The sequence below is a fragment of the Zingiber officinale genome, chromosome 6A, assembly GCF_018446385.1.
Source record: "Zingiber officinale cultivar Zhangliang chromosome 6A, Zo_v1.1, whole genome shotgun sequence".
Lineage (NCBI taxonomy): Eukaryota > Viridiplantae > Streptophyta > Magnoliopsida > Zingiberales > Zingiberaceae > Zingiber > Zingiber officinale.
Window position 1 is genome coordinate 143,324,458 of NC_055997.1, and position 8,837 is coordinate 143,333,294.

The 8,837-nt window shown below is 44.7% G+C and overlaps 1 protein-coding gene across 3 annotated transcripts; it reads right to left on the minus strand.

Annotated features, from left to right (window-relative positions):
* Positions 1 to 12: 12 nt before the first annotated feature.
* On the minus strand, positions 13 to 3,951 carry LOC121998450. Of its 3 annotated transcripts, none has more exons than XM_042553390.1 (7): positions 3,792 to 3,951; positions 3,400 to 3,708; positions 2,654 to 3,323; positions 1,937 to 2,291; positions 1,737 to 1,818; positions 1,428 to 1,671; positions 13 to 392 (listed from the first exon to the last, which is right to left on the minus strand). In XM_042553390.1, exons 3-6 carry the CDS (start codon positions 3,312 to 3,314, stop codon positions 1,459 to 1,461), a joined length of 1,311 nt encoding a protein of 436 aa, XP_042409324.1. In that variant the 5' UTR covers positions 3,315 to 3,323; positions 3,400 to 3,708; positions 3,792 to 3,951; the 3' UTR covers positions 13 to 392; positions 1,428 to 1,458. The 3 variants fall into 3 exon arrangements, with proteins under 3 accessions (XP_042409324.1, XP_042409322.1, XP_042409323.1); XM_042553388.1 differs by having other exon boundaries at positions 1,937 to 2,303; positions 3,792 to 3,950; XM_042553389.1 differs by lacking the exon at positions 3,792 to 3,951 and having other exon boundaries at positions 1,937 to 2,303; positions 3,400 to 3,719.
* Positions 3,952 to 8,837: the final 4,886 nt, after the last annotated feature.

Below are 8,837 nucleotides of genomic sequence, written 5' to 3' on the forward strand. Positions count from 1 at the left end.
ACCTAGGATTCCTTTTTCAACCACATGAGGGTTGATGAAGCTTCCTACTTTGTAGAAGAGGTTTTTACACAGCATAAAGAAGTTTATCATTAAACCAAGATCCATGCAGTGAAGTAAAGAACAAGTTATCCCCCGAATTTGTCCTGATCTCTAAACGATTCATGTTTTGGTAAGTTTATAGGACCACTACATCTCTTAGGGCATACAGATGTATTTATCCTCCGCATTTAATTTCCAGAGCTGGAAGACTTATCATGTCACACCATGACAAAATTCATGACCTGTCGCCATGAGTACTATCCCCTACACCTGTCACGGCCAAGGCAGTGTGAAGTCTCCCCACGGTGATCTGAAAGGCACTCAGATTTCTTCTCTAACAGAGTGCATCTCTCCTGGCCAAAGAAACAAAAGTCTTCAAAGCATTTACTTGAAAGCTATTTTTTTACTCGTTAGATAAGACAACATATAAAAAATATCTCCTCCTACTTCTTAATCAATTTAGAAACAAACTATTAAAAACATCTCCAGTAAACATAATAATCTTTTTACTGCCATTCTACATTTTACGATCTGCCTCTTTAAAATTTATATATAGTGACTCATTAATGCTATTGCAATGAATTTGCATTGGGTTTTGTTGCTTGCATTATCATGGCAACTCCAATAGACTAATACAGTGCATGCCTTATCCTTTTATTGTGATTGAGAGACAGATATTAGGCTAACAGAGTATATATACGTTCACATCACATCACTTAATAAATGGAACAGTGAAAGTTGCAGGATGCTCAGATGGCATTATCAGATATTCAGATGTCTGCCCTCTACAGTCCGTTTACTGCTACTGAGCAACAGCTAACTGTTAGCTCCGTAAGTAAAATAACAAATAGAAAACATCTTCATTGTGGATCGCTTGTCCTGATTGTGAAGAAACATCTTCGAATAGAAGCTAACTCGGAGAGGCCAAAATAGAATACTTTTTGTAAGCAAACTAACGAGCTTTTCTTGCTGGGGTTAGTTCCTTTAGTTGAATATTCATGAATGCTCACCCTGTTCTACTCCACACCTTTAACTCACATTTACACATCATAAGCAACGTACTAAATAGCATCCACATTCATCATCACCGAGATAATCTTGTTACAAAAATTAACTGCAATAAGCATGTAGGAAAATTTTAAACCCCCCAAATGACGAAGAATGCTCTAGATACGTAGATGCATGTGTTTAACCTAAATAATGAATCTTGATATCCATGTTGAAGTTCCTTTCGCAGTCATCCACCTATTGTTTGTTAATCTGACTTAAATAAAATGAATGTAACAACCGATGAACTTCTAATGAATACCAATGTCAACAAACAACAAGTAGTAGAAGACCGTCAACAAAACTTGAAAGCCAATTTACATAAAGCAACATGAACTTACTGGCAACGGCTTCATTTTAGCGAGGTTCACATTACAGAGGGCTAGTGTGGCAAGCAAAGCAGCCAGTCAGGGAGCTTAAACGACCAGTCTTGCAGAAGAACTTAGTCTTTTTGGCAGTCGCTGCTACCTGGTTGGTTCGTCTATCAGCCACTGCATTTCGCATTTCCTCAGCTTTCTTCTGAGCTGATCTAAGTTTGTTCAGAATTTTCTCCATAGAGGAAGATCTTTTCTTTTCCAGTTTCATCTGCAACAAGATATATTGAATTACAAAACAATTTAATGAGGATGACTACACAAGTTCTGAATCACCTCTAATTTCCTAATCTCTGTCTCGGCCTTTGCGTTCTGTAAGTTCTCCCATGCTGTGATCTTGGCTTCTTCTCTTTTACACCTTCCCAAAGTGTTGGAGAGTGATCAGATAATAATAACACTTGCTTTCAAGCAAGAACCATTGCCATGGTTGTCCGCAGATATAGCAAGGGAATCAAAGAGAGAGAGAAGTGTGTTACTTTGACATGGACTTTGCTGTCTCAGCAATTCCCCAAGCCGAAGTATTTGCCTCCACAGTCTTTTTCTTCCATTCTATAAAGCTCGACGAACGCCTGTCAGATCCCCGAGATATTTGTTTCTTGGACCATCTAGTTACAGTGACCCGATCATCGACTTGCACATCCCGAACCTCAAATTTTGAGAAATGGTTCTCTAATTCTTCAAGGGCAGGAGTTGAGGCAGAAGGGGAAAATTGAATCTCTTTGGGCGAGTATGGGGGGCTTCTCTCTGGACTCATCTGTGTTGCTACATCCTTCCTAAAAACTGAGATTGATGCTGTGGAGGCTACTTCTTTTGTACCTTCAAATTGCTCATCTGTATTTGAATCTAAATAAGATCTAATAAGTTAAACATCTCACAAAGTCAAATATTATGCAATCATATCCAGATGGGCAATTGAATAAGCTTGATGAAGTGAACATTGATAGTTTGGTTTACTTTCGATAGATGCGAATGAGTTTAAAGGATTCAAACAAGGAAAACAATATTGAAGTTAACATAGATTTTCATATTAGGATTCAACATAAGATTGCCTTGCAGAAAGTTCAATGGGTCATGCAAAAGAAAATATAGAACTCCTCTAATTGCACGTGGAATAGGCAAGGAAGAACCCTAAAAATGGTTGCAATTGCTACTTGTTGGTGAATGGGATTGTGAAAGTGGAAGTTCAGTAGTACCATGAGAGCGGGGAAGGGAGGAAGAAGACTCCATCACTGAATCAGAACACCTGCGAGTGCTAGCAGATCTGACCGTGTATGGTTCTCCATCGGCAGAGCGAGCTTTGCCACCCACACTGCTGCCGCCGCTGACGCTGCCATCGGCTCTTCCTATTCCTCCCATGTTCGAACTCGCTCCTCCTCTCGCGCTGCCGTCATTGCCCAAAAAGCTGTGTTCCGGCATCAAAACTCCTGCCATGAACGGCGAGGCCGCTGTGAAATTTCCAACTCTGCCACTGTCGAAGCAAGGAACCAGCGGGGAAGTCGACGAATAGGCGCCGGATTTCCCAGCGTGTGCTACGAGAGGGCCACTCTTCGACTTGGGTCGCCGGTGATGCAACGGCGGCATGAGCGAACTCCCGTACGGGTCGCCGGAGACGGGGCTGAGGATCCACCTCTCGGCGTCCTCCCATTTGGAGGGCAAAGTCCTCCCATTGGCGAACGGCAACAGAACGCCGCTCCCCGCGTACCTCCGGTTGCCGCTCCCCGGCAACGGCACCCTCTCCGAGCTCCACCCTTTCCGGTATCCAGCAGCGCCAGCGCCGTCTCGGTAGGTGGGCGTTCCGGGGCTAGGAAAGGTGCCGGATCTGACGGAAGAGGAGGCAGTGGAATTCTTCTTCATCTCCAGCCGCTACACCAAAGAAAAAGCTTCAGATCTGCAACTGAAGCTACACAAAACTTCAAAACCAAGCAAAATCCACACCTACCTGTTTCGTGGGATACAAAAATGGCCTTCTCTAACTCAGCACCAAACGCATTGTGAGAGAGACCTGCAGGCCTTCCGAGTTTGGGCGATTCGCCTTTCCATAATTGCGATTCGCGGATTAGGTGACTGAATGCCGCAGCATGGGGAAGGTAGAGTAAGAGCGTAGGACCTCCTCCTACTTCTCTCTGATCGCGGCGGAAGGGCCACCAGCGGAACCAGCAAGGGTTGTATCGAGTTGTATCGATCAATGGCCTAGTGTGTCTGTTAATAGGGCGAGTGACCACCGCCCACCGACTCCTCACAAGGCGCTCTGCATAAGAACAAAAAAAAAAATTGGAGGTTGCGAGATGGGCAAAAACCCTCAAAATGTCGTTTCTCGATCCAAGATCCTACTTGTTTTCTGTTCTCGCCTCCTGCTTGTCTGATCAAAGATCGGCAGCTAGACGAAATCACACAGAAATCAGATCTGGTGATTGAAATGTAGCAATCTGGAAGACTAAAGAAAACATTCTTTTATTTTTCTTTAAAATTTTACTATTAAATGTTATTGCATTCGTCTCAAGAAAGAAATCATATGCATTTAGTAAATATCACATTTCTTAGAAGAACGAGGCTAGCGTTTGTGAACGAGATGTGAATCGCCGCGCTGCCTCCCTTCCGTTTATTCCTTAGCTTCGCCACGTGGTGTAAGAAATTGACTGAATATCTGATTTACTTTATTTTCATCTAGCTAGGCGAAATACCTTCTAATCTCTCAAGTATTTTTGTAAATACCCACAATTTACCTCATCTCTCGTTATCCTGGTGGCAAAAGATGAATACATTCGGCTCCTACGCTCTCGTCAATTTATCTCAGGGTCAACACGAAGAAGATAAATCACCGACGACTGCTAACATTTAGAATAATGACTAACATAATTATCTCTCCTTATCCTGATATACATAGGGATAATCGATACATATATCGATATCAATTGTACTAAACGATTCAATATAAAAAAATTTATACTACATCGTACTAAAAATTTAATATACTCAAAATATTAATATACTAAATTTTTAATATGATATAAATTTCATATTAAAAATTTCGATATATCAAAAATTATATTATAGTAACTACTGATTAGTAGTTACTACAACAGAGAAAATTATAGTGTAGCTGTTATAATATATTTGTTGAGTAAATTTGAGAGATCATAACTTTAGATTTAGATTGAATCACGAGACGTATAATATATCAAATCGAAACTTGTTCAGATATCTTCGATTTGATATATTGTATATTATATGGTTCATCCAAAATTAAAAGTTTGGACCTTTCAAACTTCACTCATGTACAACATAATATTATTGTAGTAGCTACTGGTTAATAGCTATTGGTTAGTAGCTTCTATAATGTGTTTGTCAAGTAAATTTTGAGAGGTCATAACTTTTAACTCAAATTGAAGTACAGGATGCACAATATATTAAATCAAAGCTCGTTCAGATATCTTCAATTTGATATATTGTGCATTATATGGTTCATCTAGAATCAAAAGTTATGACTTCTCAAATTTCACTCGATAAATATACTATAATAGCTACTAATCAATAACTAATACAACATAATTTCTTTGCTGTAGCAGCTATTAACCAGTAATTGCTATAATATAATTATTTTATTTTTGTACAACTGTGCTATTGTAAAATAATTTATTCAGTATTTCAATTTATATTGAAATATCAAAAAATAATAAATTTTATATTGATATCGAAAATTTTAATAGGAATGATATATATCGGTATAATATATACGATATACTAAAATTTTTAATATTTTTCATATATTTCTATTAGAAAAAGTTATTCCTTTTAAAAAGTATGGAATCTGTAGTGACGATAAGATATTTTTCTCTAATAAAATAAAAAATCTAAGACATAAAACTACTGGGCTGTCTATTACTTGCTACCTGATAGATGAAAAAATTTATTTAAGACTGCCGCCGTCTGTGGGAACGCTCCTGCATCCGATCGGAGACAATGGACGAGGCTGGACGACAACACACGGTGACGCTTTCAACAGAGGAACTCGACGCCCTGGTCGAGATAAGGGCCGCCAAACTCATGGAGCAAAAACAAAAAGCATCCGCCGAGCGGGCGGAGCAGCAAGCAACATCTGCATCTCATGGCCGAGCGGAAGCACCTCCAACCACCGTCGCATTCCATCGGGCCTTGTTTCGCACCCCTGAAGCCATACCAGCCCGAAGAGATAGAGGATCTTCCTCAGATGAAATGCCAAGGCGGGATGACAGGAAGGGAAAAGCTCCCCGAGCGGACTCCTCCCCCGAGCGGATCAATCGTCAATTTTCGGAGGTTATCCTACGAGACCCTCTGCCCAAGCACTACGTGCCTCCGACAATCGGCGAATACAATGGAACAACGGACCGGATGATCATCCGGCAAGTTCGATATCTGACCACGCTCCATCGACACGATGGAGTAAAGTGTAAGTTTTCCTTACCACCCTCTCGGATCGGCTCACGGTGGTTTCAAGGTTGCTGGACGGATCCATCACGAGCTTCAGGAATTCGAACGGCCTTCCTCCACCACTTCGCCGGTTGTCGGCGGCACTAAAGACAAGTGTCAGCTTGTTTGCCATCAAGCAAGAGCCGAGAGAATCGCTTCGAGCTTACATTCAGCGGTTCAACCAAGTGGCGATGGATATCCCAACGGCCACATCGGAGACAATGATGAATGCCTTCACGCAAGGCCTTGTGGACGGGGACTTCTTCCGATCGCTCATCCGAAAGCCGCCCCGAGATTATGATCACATGCTGCATCGGGCCAACGAATACATAAATGTGGAAGAAGCGCAAGCCGCTCGGAAAAAGGAAGCTCCAGCCGAACGGGCACCTATTAATGCCGAGCGGAAACAGCAAGCCGCTCAGCAGCCGCCTAGAGGACCGAGGGCCGAAGCAATTCGATCCTCACACACCAGATCTCACGTACAAGAGGTGGCTGCCACTCGGCCCAAGTCAAAGAAGAGGTGGACCCCTATGTTCTGCTCCTACCACCAGACGGATACGCATAACACGAGGGATTGCCGAAGCCTTCCCTTTGTGTCCAATCCTGTTCCCAGGAAAGCCGAGCGACGATCTCCTCCCACCGACAGGAGACTTAGGACTCATGAAGCTGACCGAACCCGCACCGAGAGGCGACATCAGCATACACCCGATCGGCACCGATCCCCGAGGCAGGAGAATCGCCGGGCGTCCAGAGAACGGTCACGACCGTCCGCTCGGGAGGAGGAAAATAGGAGCAATACTTCCAGGGGCGAGATCAACGTTATTGCTGGCGGGCCGACCGGAGGAGACTCCAATCGAGCCAGAAAGGCGGGCGTCCGGCAACTGCAGATCCACGCGGTCGGTTGCAGCCAGGAGTGGACGAGTGGACCGGAAATCACTTTCGGACCCGAGGACTTAGAAGGAGTAGAAGTGCCCCACGACGACGCGCTGCTCATTAAAGCGGTAATAGCAAATTACACCATTCACCGCGTATTTGTTGACACAGGAAGTTCGGTCAACATCATATTCAAGAAGGCGTTCGATCAGTTACAAATTGATCGCGCCGAGCTGCTGCCCATGACAACCCCGCTCTACGGGTTTACGGGTAACGAAGTTCAGGGACAAATCCGGCCACCTCGGGAGAAGAGCCGCAGAGGACCAGATTAACCGTGGTGGTCGACTCTCCCTCATCCTACAACGTCATTTTGGGACGACCGGCGCTCGGCGAATTCCGAGCAGTTGTCTCAACCTTCCATCAGAAGATAAAGTTCCCCGTGGAGGACAAAGTAGGAGAAGTGCGGGGAGATCAGCTAGCAGCTCGGCGGTGCTATATAGAGATGATCCGAGCAGAGGCTTCTTCCGCTCGGAAGGCTCCCCGAATTGAGGTACATGCCATAACCGAGAAACCTCCTGCTTTAATTTATGATGAAAAGGAGGAAGTCCAGATCCATCCGACCCGATCGGAGGCCACGACTTTTATCGCCTCTGATCTGGCGGAAGAACAGAAGGAGAAGCTGATCCAATGCCTCCAACGAAATCATGATGTCTTCGTCTGGTCGACACATGAGTTACCTGGGATTTCGCCGAGCCTAGCGCAACATGAATTGCATGTCCGACCGGACGCTCGGCCAGTGAAGCAGAGAAAAAGGGACTTCAGCGCCGAGCAGAATGCCATTATCCGGACGGAAGTAGAAAAACTTCTGAAGGCCGGCCACATACGCGAGGTGCAGTTCCCGAGCTGGCTGGCCAACGTAGTCTTGGTCTCCAAGCCGGGCGGCAAGTGGAGGGTCTGCATCGACTTTCGAGATTTAAACAAGGCATGCCCCAAGGATTTTTATCCTCTGCCCCGGATAGATCAGTTGGTGGACTCCACAGCCGGCTGCGAACTAATTTGCATGCTTGATGCTTACCAAGGATATCATCAAGTACCGCTCGCCCGGGAAGACCAAGAAAAAGTAAGCTTCGTAACGGCTGACGGCACATATTGTTACAATGTGATGCCGTTCGGATTGAAGAATGCCGAGGCCACCTATCAACGCTTGATGAACAAGGTTTTCAAGGAGCAGATCGGGCGGAATCTGGAAGTTTATGTTGACGACATTCTTATCAAATCCGTCCGAGCGGCCGATCTTTTCAAGGATATGGAAGAAACCTTCCGAACACTGCGCAAATATGGAGTCAAGCTAAATCCACAGAAGTGCCTGTTCGGAGATAAAGGGGGGCGTTTCTTGGGGTACATAGTGACCGAGCGGGGAATCGAAGCCAACCCCGGCAAGGTGAAAGCTCTGCAAGACATGCTTCCTCCCAGAAACACAAGGGAAGTGCAACGGTTGACCGGTCGGATAACTGCTTTGTCCAGATTCATCTCCGGGACCGCCGACCGGAGCCTTCCATTCTTCAAGGTTCTGCGCAAGGCTGCTAAGTTCCAGTGGGATGAAGAATGTGACCGAGCATTTGAAGAGTTGAAGATATATCTTAATTCTCTGCCAGTGTTAGCCAAGCCGATCGGGGGTGAGTCACTTTATATGTATCTGTCGTCAACTGAGCATGCTGTGGGCTCAGCACTTGTGAGGGCGAACGGCGAAGAGCAGCCGGTGTATTTTCTAAGCCATATTTTAAAAGACGCTTAATCTCGTTACAAGTTGGTTTGCTTTGGTTCTTGCCGCTCCGCGCCTTCGACCGTATTTCTTGGCTCACACCATTATTGTCCGGACGAACAGTCCACTCGGAAGAGGTCTGTTGAATTATCAAGTGGACGACAGAATTGAGTGAATTTGACATCCAATATCAGCCCCGCTCGGCGATTAAAGCCCAATCCTTGGCTGATTTTGTGACCGAGGTGCAAAGGTCAGAGCCTGAAGCTAAGTGGAGAATATATGTGGATGGATCCTCC

Excerpts from the sequence above, each read along its gene's own strand:
- LOC121998450 (XM_042553388.1), bottom strand. The coding sequence starts at position 3,314 with ATGAAGAAGAATTCCACTGCCTCCTCTTCCGTCAGATCCGGCACCTTT. Across the intron at positions 2,304-2,653 it reads CTCCCTTCCCCGCTCTCATG|ATTCAAATACAGATGAGCAA; the intron begins GTACTACTGAAC and ends GATCTTATTTAG. Across the intron at positions 1,819-1,936 it reads ACAGCAAAGTCCATGTCAAA|GTGTAAAAGAGAAGAAGCCA; the intron begins GTAACACACTTC and ends CACTTTGGGAAG.